Below are 16,099 nucleotides of genomic sequence, written 5' to 3'. Positions count from 1 at the left end.
TTCAAATATATCGTTCCACCACTTTTATTTCTTCAAGATACGCAAACTCAAATTTGTTGCAAATGCCGACCTTAAAATTGGTCGAGTCCCGCCCTTGCGGAGACAGAGTTGAACAGTACAGTCAGGACCTTTCGCATTGACTCAGATCAGGTTGTGTAAAAAACGTGATCTGATTTTGATGCGTCTGAGTGATTGAGCTTATAAGTAATTCTCCTCCCTCTGTAAGCAGACACTTCAATTCCTTTTTTCTCAAGTCATTTTTATTTACTTTAGCATGTTCAAAATCGTGGCTCGAAAGAGATCTCAATATCAATAAAGTAAACAACACACACCTTGCAAATTGCTTTGCTACAATTTTGTTTTATTTTTCACTCGTTGAGGTGTATTAGAGTCTACGCTCTCTCATTGCCCTTGCTAGTTGGTTTTCTAATTCTGGAACTCCTTGGCGACTGATATAAAGATCATAAATATAAATTTTCCGTGAATTAATCTTTATTTTCAGTTGTGGCATGAACTAGAGGTAAAGCTTCAGAATTTCATCTTACTGCTGCCACTAATATAATTGATATTCATGAGACATCGAAATGCTGGACATGAATTGAAATCTTTGTTCAAATTTATTGTGCAGCTGGAACTATAAGTTTACACAAAACAGGATTTTACGGAGGCGATTGCGATTGTTGAACTACAAAGCGATGACACCACGTTAACACAATTGTACAGCCAGGTGCCAGACTGCAATCGACCTCGTTAAAACTGAGAAATGTTTTGTTATGTAATATTTCCGCAGTTTCGTGAAACATCTACCGCTGTTGCGATGTATACGTTTCTAGGCATTTCAAGTGTTGTACTGGCACTCTTAACAGTCGTTGGGAATTTGCTTATTTTGTGCGCGATACGTAAATGTCAGACGTTGCACGCCCCAACCAAAGCGTTACTGTGCAACTTGGCCTTCTCAGATCTGGGAGTGGGAATCGTTGTATACCCGCTGTTTGCGGCTCACTGGTTTGCTGTGGTACTCAACAACATCCGAGCATTCTGTGCTGTTCTTGATCCGTACGTAATTGCAGCTTATATCATGGGATCGGTGTCTTTGTATACAATGACGGCAATCTCTTTGGACAAATATTACGCATTTACTTTGAGGTTAAGGTACCACCGGATTGTTACCTTCAAAAGGGTCGTGCTTGCAATGGGCGGGTGTTGGATCGTCGGCTTTACTATGCCTTTCTTATGGCTACTCAGCGAAACGGGTACCCGCATTCTGGGTGCTGTACTCATTTTTTTTTGCATTGTGATAACATCGATATGTTACATCAAAGTAATTATTGGGATACGTCGCCATCAGCGACAAATCCAGGAACTAAAGGCAACCTCGGCATCACAGCATCATGGCGGAAGTCTCCTCCGTATTGGTCGATACAAAAGGTCGCTGAACACCATGATTTTGTTATTTTGGCTTCAGATTGCGTGTTATCTTCCATTCTTTATTGCTGCAGCTGCTACCATGGGAATAGGGGCAAACTCGAACAAAATGCTGGCGTTGAACATCACCAAGGCGTTTATTTATTTCAAGTCTTTGTTGAACCCGCTTGCGTATTGCCTGAGAATGAGGGAAATCAGGCGTCAAGTGCTCACGTCTCTTTCGTGCTTTGTTAGATTTATGCGTTGTTAAGGTGTGATTTGATCATGAAAGCTTTTCCGTTTCTCAATAGCTCGCAAAAAATATCGGTTGTATCAAATTTTGAACAAAGAAGTCAAAACATGCCGAGTGCAAGCTTAAAAATAATAATAAAGAAAAATAAATCATAGCGGAGCTCCGGCGGCCCGAAGGGCCACCAAGCGGAGCCCCATACTCATATAGGAAAGAAAAGGAAACCCATGAACTGATTTTCTCATGGTTATCATGGCTAGCTGTATTGCTCGTGGACGGCGTACGCACGACCGCGGCGACGACGGAGTTGCCCAAGACGGCGGCCATACTCCAGCTAACTGGTTAAAAGAGACATTCAGCCTTGGTTTATAACGTCCTTCTTTGATATTGGACATCCACCGTTATGGTCAATTGACACCTGTCAAAAAAGGTTACCGCTGACCAGTATTACATGACCATATTGCGGGCTCAAGTTTAGAGCTCATCGAGGTCACGTGGATTTTTGAAGCTCACAGCTAACCAAGTGCTGGTTTTCGATTGGACTGCGGGCTCATGTCAGGTTAACTTGTTGTAACTTGTTCGGAAGCCGGTTAATGCTAACCAATGATTAAAAGTTAACCGAAGTATAAATTTTTCTTGTAGACAAATGTTTTTCAGTTCTTTTGTTTAGTGTATTTTTAGATTATTCAAACACTATACAGAAAACTTCACCGCGAATTTCGAAGTTACAAAACTCAAATGAAAATTCTCGCTTATCTTGGGTTAGCTTAATCGGGCTTTGAACAACCCCGCCCAGGAGTTCCGCTTTTAGGCTTGGCTAAATCTCTTCATTAGTATTTAGAGAGGAAGCCACATCAGTCTTACCTGGTTTTCATGCGGGTCCTCTATCCTGGTCGAATCGAAATTTGGAAATGTTGGTTTTTCAGGGGGGGGGGGAGAAGAAAACCACAGTATCGGGAGAAAGACCCTCAGAGCAAGACGAGAACCAACAACAAACTTAACCCACACATGGCGCCTGGGGCCCTTTTCTCTAAAACCCCGGAAGCTTTTCGGGCCCATAAAGCCATTTTTAGTTTCTCTGTACCTAAAAACCGACAGGTGTACACGCCTGAAAGTTCTTGTGTGAAGGGAACCTCTGTTGATATTGAGAATGTGTGAATAAAACAGCTCTGTAATCATAAGGTTTGAGATTTTGTTGCGGCTTTCCGGATTCGAAAACTTTTCGGGACCTTCAGTCGAGAAACGGGCTGTTTGGAATTTTGTAAGACTGTAATCGTACGGGGTGATTATTATTAATAGAGAATGTATTAGTATTAGGCATGGAGGAAGGGTAAATTGGCCCCTTCAATCCCGCTGTATTGGTCGCCACATACCAAATTACATTAACTGTAATTTAGGTTAAATTAGATTAAACTTATAGAATTCATTTAAAAAACATCTAGACTGGATCGAAATGTTGGATTTCTACGTCGTTAAACCGCGTAACAATCACAAAAGGAAAGCTAATGAATTCTTGGCTTGATATTGAGTGAAGAGAAGAAATAGCAATGAGAGAGTGCAATTTGAAAAAATATATCCATTCGAATAAGAAAATTAATTTTGTAATAAACAACAGATAAACATTTCTAAAGCGATTTACCAGTTGTTGTTAAAGCTACATTTGTTATCATCATCCCAGGAGAAACATGTCTGAACTTTTCCCACACCCCAGTAAGTTCCCTGAAAAAAATTTCTAGCAGGTAGTAAGGGCGGATTGTGGGTGGATGGTACCTTTGGGCTGTGGAATTAATGGGCATGCCCCAAAAATGGTTCAATTTGAGAATTGGAAACTAATTTAAAACTGTTACACCAGAAATACTAACAATACCACAATTAGAAATAACATTGAGGTAACTGTCCACAGTGTTTCCCTTCATTTCTACTATATTTATTTCAATTTTTTATTTTTGCTTTTTCATAACTGGGGTGGTTAGACGCCCGATCCATTCTCCACTAAATCCGACCCTGAGGTAGAGATAGGCAAATTTAACTCAACCTCACGACAAACTACTCGGCAAAATAATTGGATGACCTCAGCCAGGAAGTCATCTATGCCGAAACTCCTCACATTGCGTGTTTTGGTTGACAACTTGACATTTCATTAGACACGCCCTACTATAGTCAGTGAAACATTAAAAGGAGGAGCAAAGATCTTGCCACCTATTCTCAGTGTAGATATTACGGTCATTATTTCAGGTTTTTGCACATTGTGCAACGCAATTTGTGACTGTTCGTAATTCGCAACCTATAGTACTGGTCCCAGTTGTACAAATAAGTAAAATAATCCGGAAACAATTGCAATGATAATTTTCAATGGTACCTTTTTTCAATTTACCTTTTCTTGAATCTCACCTTAAAGGGGCAGGTGTTTTGTAATAGTTTAACAATTCATATTCAAATGTGGTAAGATGGCACTGGAAAAAATATTACACCGATGCGAAGGTAGCCCAGGGATATGTCTTTTTATCGATTTTTAAAATTATCTCGGAAAGCAAGGCTATTTCGAATGTACCAAATGCCCCCCAAAGTGGGGGATTTTCGTGATGTAAGAAGTCAAATCTTCTCTTGATTCTTCGATGCTTTTATTGTCTTGCAAATAAGGAACCCTCTCAATGAAAAGATTTAATTACTCTCGGCCAATTTCCGCACGCAGTCTGAAAAAACATTTGCAATCCAATTAAATTCGGCTAGCAAAAGCACTAAAAACAGTATGTTAAAAAATTACCCTGCTGCTTTCACGCAATTTTCCGTAAAACACTTTTAGTCCTTAGAGCAAAAATCGTTCGTGATTTATGTCTTTTGTAGAAAGATAATTTGTCTAAAAAAGGTCAATTAGAAGCATCAAAGTCGTTCCAAGCCAAGTCGAAGGTGAAAATATCTTTTTATGAAGTTTTGTTTTGTGTTGCTTTATAACTATGACAAGTTGGAGAACTCGTTCTGCCGGTTTATAAACTGATTAAGTGAAACTAAAAAAAAAGCTAGTGGTGAGACTAGTAAAATTATTAGGTGAAGCTACCAGGGACGTAGACACTTGTAATGTCACAATGACAGTATCGACTTTTAGTCGTAATTCTTGTTCAATTTCCTTGCCCTCGCAGCTGCTGACAGGTTTACATAATCAAGACCAATTCAGTCTCAAAGGCAAAGGTCAGGAATGGGCTTTTCACCGATGAAAACGCGATTACCGTGCAGGTGAGGTCGACCCGGTTGACAAGAATGAATTGTCACGAAAGGTTCTCCCAGTTTCGTGAAACCTCTACGACCATTGCTGCGTATACAGTTCTAGGCATTTCAAGCATTGTTTTTGCAGTCTTTACAGTATTTGGGAACTTGCTAATTCTGCACGCACTTCGTAAATGCCAAACCTTACACGCTCCAACTAAAGTGCTATTTTGCAGCTTGGCCTTCTCAGATCTTGGAGTCGGCATCATTGTTTACCCGTTATTTGCAACGTACTGTTTTGCGGCGGTACTTGACGATATTGAAGCATTCTGTGCCATTCGAGGACCTTACACCATTGCAGGGTACTGTTTGGCATCTGTGTCTTTTTTCACTATGACAGTGCTATCTTTGGATAGATTTTATGCTTTTACCACGAGATTGAGATACCATCAGCTCGTTACCTTCGAGAGGGCTGTATTTCTATTGGCTGCGTGTTGGATATTTGGATTTATCTGGCCTTTTTCGTGGCTGCTAAACGAGAAAATAGCCATGATCGTGGCGGCTTTGCTAATTTTCTGTTGCGTTGTTACAACTTCGATATCGTACTTCAAAATAACAATTGGAATACGTCGACATCAGCGTCGAATCCAAGAACAACAGACAATTCCAGAGCTACAGCATCATGGTGGAAGTCATTTTAGCATCAATCAATACAAACAGACACTAAAGACCATGATAATGGTATTTTGCCTTCTAATTGCCTGCTATCTTCCTTTTTTTGCTGTTTTGCCATTTACCATGTCAGAGCCAAATTCCTATTCGATGTTGGCGTTAAACATCACTTCTGCGATAATTAAATCAAATTCCCTGCTGAACCCCCTTGTGTGCAGTTGGAGAATGAGAGAGATTAGACGCGAAGTAGCGATTACTCTGCAGTGTGTTTCGTGCTGAACATTTGGTCCATGATCTTATGGGCACCAGTGGTGGGCCAAGGTAGGGTGCCCTACGCTGGGTCCCATAAACGCTTTCCATCTCAGACCCTGCTCTATTTGCACCCCAGAATTATTTATTCCTGTCCAAAAGAGTTTGATCTGTACAACTGGTAGCCCGATTAAGTAAACTTAACGTTACCATTGGCTGAAAAAAACAAGTACGGTTGTAATATAAATTAGTATAAATCTACTAGCGTTCGATCACCAATGCCGTTCTCTCCGCATTGGTTACGCTATGCACTATCTATTCTGTTGTAGGTAGTGGACAACCCGGCAGTGTACATATACGGTTGTTTAAGCAACTGTGACGGCCGTCTCTTTGCGTTTTCTAAGTATCTGTGAAGAAGATTTAGAATAGTAGATTTGTACTAAAACTGAATTTGATTATAAGGCTGACGATTTCTACGGATATGTGTGAAAGTTGAATCAGGCTGCGTCTTCGTTAATTGTCACGCAATTCTGAGTTTATAATCTAATAGTTAAAGAGTTTTTCATATATTTTCTGGATTTTTACGCTAGCGACATTGAGCGCGGAAGTCGTATCATTGCTTTAGGCAGCAATATCTCATGAATTTGGCCGATTAAGGTACAAAACTCCGTTTCACTGGTCTGTTAACGGCGTTAATAAATTTTAAGCTCTAGTCTACTTAAATATTCGCTTTCTTATCCTTATCTTCTCGTGATAATGGCGCTATGATGACTTCGCAATGTCGAGAATCAAATCTTTCAGTGATTTTTGCATGTCTTTGCTTTAGCAAATCTCTTTTGATGAGAACTATGTAGAGCCTAAAATTCATAGCAAGTCGCTCTTCTTCAGACTACTGATCGCGGAATTCTCTTTCAGGTGTCCGGACAGTTTTTCGTAACCGTCACGCCTAGAATTAGCTAAGTTTCAAATATAGTCGAACCTCCCGTAAGCGACCATCCAAAATGTCAAGCCTAGGTGGTCGCTTACAAGAGCTTAGACCATATTGGGTCAAAATACCGTACTTTACGAGCACGCGTATTGCACACAGTAAAAACAAATAAAAGAATCAGAGAGTTCCGCTTAGATAGTTACTATTCAAGTTGCTTCGTGAGTATCCTCCTGAATCCAATCGCAAGTTGTAAGCTCAAAATATTTTGCTTCAAGAATCAAGCACAGCTGTCTGGCCGTCGATAAAACCAGGAACATGGAACATCCCGGAAAATCGAATAATTATAATAATTATGAGGAAAATATGTAACATTAAATTTTCAAAAATAAAACAACAAAAAAATAAGCTGGTATCAGCTCGAAATATGAATAGATATTTTGGGGGGTACGGAATCGGTAGGGGAGGAGTAGCGAGCGCCGAGTATTCATTCAACTGCTGACCACAATGAGTGCAGGCTCCTCTTTTTTCCCGCCAATTGCGTCACGTGGTTTTACAGCACTTTGTTTTTCAACACAATGATGGACGACTCGGACGATGAATGCCAGGTAATTCATTGCGTTTCCTTTGTTGATCCCTGATTTCTTCAACATCTGAGGTGTTCGTCTGCGCATCATATAGTTGCTTGTTAAGTCAGTAGCCATACTTTTGTCACTGTTCCGTCTTCATGTTGCACTTAGATCATCCCCAGTTTTCGCGCTTTTCGCTAGGAACGCTTGGCACTATGACCCACCGGCCTGACCTATCAAGTGCAGACTCGGCCTTTCCGGAAGCCCGAGTAACAAACAAGTTATTATTAATAAATCATCAGCGTTCGAGCAGCCCGAACTAGTTTAGACAAGAAACTCGATGCCGAAGAGTTTCTATTTCTATCTCAGAGAGAACCTATTTCTTCGTGAGAAATCGTGTATATCCTGGTGTATACGCATATCTTTAAATTGACGTAACGAATTGAATAAAGACATGACAGTTGTGTACCCATATTTTGAGTTCGAATGCCACCATCTTGGTTTTCAATGGAGAACGAAATCTGGGAATAAGGGACGGAAGGAATGGATTAGTCCTCTAATCAGTCATTGCAGTCATTTTCATTTTTCTCTCTTTCTTTTTTTTATTTCCTTCCTTTTTTGTTATGTCTCTGTTTTATTTTTTGTATTCCGAGCTGATACCAGTTTATTTTTGTTTAATTTAAGTTTTGAACATTTTATTTTACATATTTTTCTCATAATTATTATAATTATTCGATGTTCCGGGATGTTCCGTGTTCCGGTTTTATCGACGCCCCAGCTGACTGCGCAGTTATGGAGAACTTGTTTGCAAAGAATTTTCCAGGTCTTTTTACAACTTATGGTGATTACATTGTACATGCTAGCAGAAATTGCACGAAGTTCGTTTACTGGTCGCGGCGATCCGAGTGAATTGTGCGGCTGAACATCTTTGCCGTGTTGCTATCTTAAACCCTTTTCAAGAGTTATAACTCCTCTGGAGAGCGAATAATCTCTTTCGAGAGAGCCAAAACGAACCATGATAAACTCCTTGGCCACTCGTCCAGTTCGTGTCACGCAACATGATTTTCTTTAGCAGTCAGACAGTTTCCTAAAAGAATTGGCGATTGCTAAGACTGCTAAGTATATTTGTACAACTAGTGAAATAAATTTGGCTAAACTATTGTCAATGCAGATTTTCCTTAGGACTTGGCAAGAACATTGGTTCGTCAATAATCCCGCAAAATTCCCCGCACAATCAAAGTCTTAATTTTCTCGCACAATTTGCCTCCAGAAATCACACAATTTTTTTTTCCTGCACCCTACTAGAAAGCCAGCTAACTTGGAGGTAAGATATTTAATTCAAGTTACCGAAATTCTTATCTTTACAAATTTGGACTGAGATCGACATATTTTGCACGGTGCAAGAAACAAGTCGACATGTTTTTCTTGGAGTTTACTATTATGAATCAATTTAAAATGTATGTGTAAACCTCATTCAGCTTTCTCAGTTGCCTCTTTTAGATATGTACAGATGAACTGCTTGTTATTACACTGGATGGTTTTCCTGCAAAAAGGTGTCATGCACACGTTACGTATCAGAAAATTTCCCTTCAATACCTGCAAAATGTGAAAAAAATAATATTGATTTTGTGCTATTGTTTTGTCACTTCGGAATATTTAATTGCTTCATGCAGTTGCAGCTGTAACCAAGTTCTAAAGAAACCGTAAATATAGCCCTAAATAATAAATGTATCAAATGGCAGTAGTTAAAATGACAAGCGGACTGCGTCCACTCTGATTAATAGGTGCTAAGGACAAACGATCTTGGCTCCCAAAAATGTCCTGTCATCAGAGGTTCTCTTTTTCACATGAAAAAAGCACAAGTATATCATTGTTTACATTTCTTGGCATTTCAAGTTCCATATTGGCAATCTGCACGATCTTTGCAAACATTCTTATTCTGCGCGCTCTTCGAAAATGCCAAAATTTACACACCCCGACCAAAGCGTTGCTGTGTGGTTTGGCTTTCTCGGATCTTGGGATTGGAATCTTTGTTTATCCATCTTTTGCAGGGTATTCTTTTGCCGCGGCATTCGATAACATCGAGGCATTCTGTGCCATTCAAGGTCCCTACACCATTGCAGCCTATTGCTTAGGATCGGTGTCTTTTTTGACAATGACTGCAATCTCTTTGGACAGATTTTATGCGTTTAACATGAGATTGAGGTATCATCAAATCGTGACCTTCAAGCGGATTGTGTTACTTCTAACTGCGTTTTGGTTATTTGGACTGATTTGGCCTTTTTCGTGGCTGATAAGCACAAAAATTGCTAACTTGATAGCCGCTGTGGTAATTTTAACTTGTATTGTGATTTCATCGATTTCGTACATTAATGTAACTACTGGATTGCGTCGCCATCAGCGCCAAATCCAAAAACAATGCTCAGTTACCCAGCAACATGGCGGAAATCTATTCCGTTTTGGGCAATACAAAAATTCAGTAAACACCATGATTTTAATCTTTTGCCTTCTGCTTGCCTGCTATCTTCCGTACTTTATTGTTGCTATAGTTACCATGGTAATGGGTAAAAGTTCAAGTACGATGTTGGCATGGAACATGACGTCTGCGTTTGTTTATCTCAACTCTCTGTTAAACCCACTTGTTTACTGTTGGCGAATGGGAGAAATCAGGCGTCCAGTGGTTATTGCCTTGAAGTGTTTTGCACGTTGAATCTTTCACTGGCAGATTATTCCACCCCGACTTGGAGATTTCGCAAAGAATTTTGAACTGAGAAACACAAAACAGAAGATTTGTCAGTAGAGGTTGTATCGTTCTTTCACCCTGTTTGACGTGTTTTCACTATCGTCTGCACTGAAATGCCGGAAAACGCTAATGAAAACAGAAACTATCGACAATGAAGTGCAGTCTTTTGAAAACGCATCGTTTTGTAGACGCTCCGTTTCTAGTGTGGGCAGGTGTATACGAAGACTTTTGTGTCGAAAAATCGACATATACTATCTCTTTCATTAGCGTTTTAGTGTGGACGTTAGGCGAAAACACATAAAAAGTATACTTTTTGAATGAAAACGTATTATTCCGTGGCGGATCCAGACCTGAGCTGAGGGGAGGGGTGGGGGGAGAGGGCGGTTTTGTTTTGCTTGTCATTTCTTCTTTTTTCACTCAAAAATAAGAGGGGGGGGGGGGGGTGGAGGGGCGGGCCTCCTCGAGATCCGCCATTGTTATTGCGGAGAGATGAAAAGCAGACGAAAATGCTAGTGCGGGCGAAATATTTTTCTTCGTTTTGGTTGGGACGAAAGCGAATACTTTTAAAAATGCGTTAGTGTGGTCGGCGTCTTAATTATAACCCAAAATGGTTTTAATTTGAAGGTGTTTTTTAAGTCACACTTTACACTTTTCTTCATTATGACTGAATGTAGAGATAATTTAAGTATATCAGTGTACCCCAAATGACTGTCATTGCTTGGCGCCACTTTACGATCGGACGTTTGAAGTAAATCCCACTAAAATATATGTTTTCTGAAACCTTACATTTGACTTTTTTTGTTATCATCGACTGAAAGACCAATCAGATTATACTTAGCCTTATCGAGGAACTCAGAACCGACACCTCTATAAGACGAACATCTCTCTAAATCAAACAGGAGTTAGTCCCTGTAGAATTTCACACATTTCATTGTTCAAGCCATTTGATGTTATCATCGCAACCGTATTTTGAAAGGCATGTTAATAAATTTTGAATTGTCTTGGTTTTAATTTGCAGCACTTTTAATTTTTTTCAGGCAAACTTTAACCTATTTAACGATTTTCACCTCGACAATTTTGGTGATTTTGATCATGAAACAGGATGTAATATATCTCTGGAGATGTAATTGTTTTCAGCGCAATTTGTGTGTTGTTTGTGTGTGAGCCTGAATAAATGAAGTAAAAATTGTAATCTTGTTGCACGTCTTGATATGCCTGGGTGCTTTTGGAGAAAGCAATGACAATGATAAATAAAATGAAATAAATAAATGAATAAATAACGGGATGGCGAATCTAAGATGGCGGCTGTGCGGAACTAAAAAGATCATTTCTCAGTTTTATGTCGCCATCATTTTAATAATGTTTGAACCTTCAAGGGAAACACTTTTGGACATGCTATATATTAGCCAAATTTCCTTCATTGTTACTGAGTTTTAATAACATCGGAGTTACAGGAAAAGCCTTTCCCTTTCCCGGTCCGAGAAGACCAAACAAAAGTTCACCCTGAATAGAGTTATGGTCTTATTCCAGTCTGGAGTTAAAAAAGGTAAAGTCTGTATACGGGCCAAGTGGTCCATCAGGCCGGAGCTTAGGCCGACGGACGCCGACGTCCCCGACGGTACAAATTTGAGTTTTCATTTGCCCAGCACGAACTAAATTTTATCAGGCTCGAAAAATCACATACAAATAGTTTAATTTTTTTTTCCAGTCGTATCTTTTCTTTGGTAATTTGCTAGAATAGTTCTTATGCGTTTCACAATGAACTGAACTTATCAATAAAAACTGCCTTTATCGTCAAAGCTTTTCGTTTTTCTCAGAACCAAATTAAAACGTGCCAGACTTAAAGTGAATAAATTACTGCATTGCGTCAGCAAACATGTAAAATGTCACTTGAGGAATTATACCCAATGCATTATATTGTTTGAACTTGCTTTTCCTGACATTGACAAGTTGTAAATAGTAATACCTAGCTTTCCGAGAACGAATCATCTAGAAATTTACGTGCACGTCTCCCTATTTTTTTTTACTGATGAGGCAGTTCGGAACCCGGATTTGTATTTGGAATTGTCACTATTGCAGCATAACGAGATCACGAGGATATAATGAGATATGCGGCGATGGGATGGGTTTATCACTTTGTAAATAACGAAATGCATACAGGATGTAAATGAAAGTTCGCGGTTGGGAAGGGTACACGCAAACCTACAGAACTATTTGGAAATCACGTGCTTTAGAAATTCTGTTGGAGACTAAGGTGCGAAAGTGACTGACATAAAAATGGGGCAAAAAGAAGACCAAATTTTTTTTTTCTGTCTTTCTCAGACAAGCCGAAAGAATAAAACGACAACGCTTTACATATATTTGTTTGTAGTCAGCTATTAAACGTCAGATAGCTAGGGTCATTAGACGTTTTATACGAGCCATTTTTCTTATCTTAATGGCCATTTTAATGTTGTAAGGTCTATAAAAGAAGCTTTATTGCTACGAAGTAGGAAACTGATTGCGGGAAAAGATGAAGAAATATTACATAATACCGAAATTACATATCGTTAAATGATTTTACGTTTTCTTCTAGATGACAATATAATAATTTAAATAATTTGCTTTTAACCTTTTGAATAATGGATTTGTAGATTACGAAATTTATATAAGATGTAGATGAAAGTTCGCGGTTGGGAAGGGTACACGCAAACCTACAGAGCTATTTGGAAATCACATGTTATTGTTAAATGATTTTATGTTTTCTTCTAGATGACAATATAATAATTTAAATAATTTGTGTTTAACCTTTTGAATAAAATTAAAACCTTTAGTTTTACGCAATAAATTTTGTCTATCCATGAACATTTAAGCTGAAAAAAATGCATTTCCGTATATTTGAATGCGTACTACTTTTGGCTAAAGACATTTCATTGTATTCTCCATTGGTTAAGTGTATGACCGAAATTTTACGATCTCAGCAAGACCACAATGCCCTTAACTAACGTGCTAGGTGGTTGTAATTTGGAAGTGGGAGGGCATTGTTCAATTAAGGCGATAAATTTACCCACGTACTATTCAACACCTTTCTTAGCTAGGCGTTATGGGAACGGCTTGATAGAATAGCTTTTTTCAGTATTATGTTAATCAGGTAATTTGAAAATTTGAGGTGGTCAAATAAGGACAATGCTCATCGGAAGAACAACGACGTTTTGACAAGATAAAAACTTAACTATTGTACAGCTGCCCGGTTTCACATCATATCGAAGCTCGAAGCGCTAGTTGACGCATCAGGCAGTAAATATAATCGATCAAACGTCGCTCAGTGACGATTACTTTGAGCTATATAATGGAAACGATTTCAGTGAACATTACGAGCGAAAAAAATTTGAGTGTTCAGCCAGAATCTTGCTATTATCTCGATCGGTTTCAGATCTTCCACGCTGGGCCACCGACCACTGAGTACATCGTCAACTGTACGCTAAATGCCATCCTAGCAATCGCAGCCATTCTTGGGAACGGGATGATTCTTCACGCCATTCGGAAATCTGCGGCGCTTCGCCCTCCATCAAGAGCACTGCTCTACAGTCTGGCTGCCTCTGATTTTGGCGTTGGGCTTATTGTTCAACCATTTTACGTTCTTTACAAAACAGCAGAACTTAAGAACAATCACCTGCTCTACTGTGTAGGAGGGATTGGATTTCATTTGTCCGCAAACGTGTTCTCCGCCGTTTCTTTTCTGACCGTGACAGCCATCGCCATTGACCGAGTTCTTGCCCTTCTTCTTAGAGCCAAATATCAAACAACAGTATCGCTGAGGAGGGTAATAAAAGTCTTATTGACCATCTGGGCGCTTACGGGTCTGTGGGTGTTCAACTGGATTTGGAATTTGGAAACTTACCAAGTGTTTAATATCACCGTGATCAGTGTATGTTTGTTGATTTGTTCAGTGTCCTATATAACACTCTGGGTAACTCTTTGCCAACTCCGAAAAAAGACAGTTTCAAGACGGAATGGCGGGGAAATTACACCAAACGGGGAAAATAACGTGGGTTCACGGACATTGTTAGTATACAAAAGATCTGTCACCAATATGTTTTGCGTTTATGCGTTAATGCTTGTTTGCTATGTGCCATACTTGGCCATGTTTTTTGTCATACAAACTACAAAAGTAAATTCAACTAAAATCCTGGCACTGAGTTACACGATGACCGTGTTATTCGCGAATTCTGCTTTTAACCCTTTCTTGTACTGTTGGCGCTAAAAGAAATTAGAAATGAAGTACTTTTAACGCTCACTAAGTTTGCCTGTAAGAGTGAGTAAAAATTGATCAGTAATGTCCTGTTGTTATCAATACCACGGGTGGAAATTGAGATGAAGCTTTTCAGGAAATTGTTAAATTGGATTTCAAAACTGGAAACGAATCACACAAAAAAATTTGTTATCTGTTACTAACATTGATTTTCACTGATATTTGTTATTGCTGACAATGCCCGCGGGTAGTTGACTAAATATATGTTCATAACGAGAACGACAACTGAAATTTGCACACTGATGCACATTGAAATTTGCATTTAAATACATTTTTTGTATTTTTTAATAGCATGGTAAAAGGCACAGGGCTAGCGCTCTGATGCGTTTTCGTAGCTGATCCGCAACACTATCACTGTTATGAAAAGCTATATTGTAAACAGAATTAAGCCCGGTGATATACGAAGTGTTGTTTACTCAAAACCGAGGAAACGAATTCGAATTATGTTACAAATTTAGCATCAGAAATGCTTAAGATCTAGAGGTTTGTGATGATGTTTGGGAAATTGGTTACTTTCGAAGTATCATATTTATGTCTTATATACATATATGTATTGGCTCTCAGTTTTAAGACCATTTATGACAGTTAGGCTGAGAAGAGCTGAGAAAATAATTTATGTACCTTTTCTGTGAAATTGTGAAATACCATGAGAATAATAAAATTACTCGTAATTAAACTGAGAAGCTTTCAAATTGTCTTCTTCGGGTTTGTACTGCAACAATAAAAATATGACGGGATGAAAAGCTATATTATATCATCTTGAGAGACCACTAAAGATAATAAGATAAGAGATTGGGGACTTTCTCTCAAAGGAACATATGTCAAAAGATTAAAAAAGAATAAACAGGAACAATAAGGCTGATCAGAAAACAGCGACCTGCAAAAATTCCAAGCCGGTACACATGAACATTTTTTATTTCAAAATGATTTGAGGCTCAACAAAGAATGAAACAAGAAGTATATTTATCACATATGTGTGATAGCAGGCTATTTATGCTACCAGTAAGATTGCGATGAAGTGTTCTTAAATGTTTGACTGTTTTAGTATGCAAGTCGATTGGTTTCCATGATGTAAAATTTCAGAAGGGATATATCCTTAGCATAAAATTGATTGGCAGTAATATAAGTTCTGCCAATTCTTAGAATGTAAGTCGATTAGTTTTCCTGTAAAACTTCAGAAAGGATCTGTCCTGAGCATAAAATTGATTTGCAATAATGAAACTCAGTCCTAGCAGCCAAAAAGCTGCGGTCAGCCTTTCATAGAATACTGCCGCCGGCTGCCGATTAAGCGTTTGCTGTTGATGGACATACGGTAGCCACACTGATCAAATCTTTCCAAGCGGTGCCTGAATAGACCTTTTAATGGTTTTTGATGCCATCTTGCTTGGGGGGCAAACACAGCAAAAATTGCAGTAAATGTATTAGAAAAGTTAAAAGTTCGACGCCCATACATTAACTCGAGAGTGACTGAAGTTCTGAGTATTTAATGGGTTGCAAGGAAACGATATCCTACGAAATGCTTTGTTGACCAAATTGGAAGAACATAGACTTGCTGTGAAGCGAGGAATTGCACTTTTAATTTCTCATACAAGTGTCTGTAGTTTTCGAATTACGACTCGGTTTTAGAGACACATGTATGGAAAAATTAAAACCTTAGATGTGACTTTTCTAGCAAGGTGATTTTTCTCGATTTCCTTCAGATGTGAACTGAAAATTCGTTTACCTAGTATCTTTAGTGCTTAATTCGTGAATACTTCAGAACAAGAATTTTCCGTAAGTTGTTAGACATTAGTTT

At 38.8% G+C, this 16,099-nt stretch overlaps 3 protein-coding genes and 1 pseudogene across 3 annotated transcripts; all 4 read left to right on the top strand.

Moving 5' to 3' along the window:
* The first annotated feature begins 514 nt into the window (after positions 1-514).
* LOC110060231 (melanocyte-stimulating hormone receptor-like) lies at positions 515-2,584 on the top strand. Its single transcript, XM_020766978.2, has one exon. The coding sequence runs from the start codon at positions 764-766 to the stop codon at positions 1,673-1,675; it is 912 nt and encodes a 303-aa protein (XP_020622637.2). The 5' UTR covers positions 515-763; the 3' UTR covers positions 1,676-2,584.
* Positions 2,585-4,909: 2,325 nt separating this feature from the next.
* On the top strand, positions 4,910-5,848 carry LOC110060244 (melanocyte-stimulating hormone receptor-like). The gene has a single exon (XM_020766997.2). The coding sequence runs from the start codon at positions 4,910-4,912 to the stop codon at positions 5,804-5,806; it is 897 nt and encodes a 298-aa protein (XP_020622656.2). The 3' UTR covers positions 5,807-5,848.
* Positions 5,849-9,067: 3,219 nt separating this feature from the next.
* Positions 9,068-9,990, top strand: LOC149112574 (trace amine-associated receptor 365-like). Its single transcript, XM_089289004.1, has one exon. The coding sequence runs from the start codon at positions 9,087-9,089 to the stop codon at positions 9,978-9,980; it is 894 nt and encodes a 297-aa protein (XP_089145130.1). The 5' UTR covers positions 9,068-9,086; the 3' UTR covers positions 9,981-9,990.
* Positions 9,991-13,066: 3,076 nt separating this feature from the next.
* On the top strand, positions 13,067-14,981 carry LOC110060238 (melanopsin-like; annotated as a pseudogene).
* The last annotated feature ends 1,118 nt before the right edge of the window (positions 14,982-16,099 follow it).

Source organism: Orbicella faveolata, unplaced genomic scaffold, assembly GCF_042242905.1.
Source record: "Orbicella faveolata isolate gen_17 unplaced genomic scaffold, um_ofav_v1 contig_2, whole genome shotgun sequence".
In the NCBI taxonomy this organism is placed as follows: domain Eukaryota; kingdom Metazoa; phylum Cnidaria; class Anthozoa; order Scleractinia; family Merulinidae; genus Orbicella; species Orbicella faveolata.
This window is presented reverse-complemented; position numbering and strand designations above follow the sequence as displayed.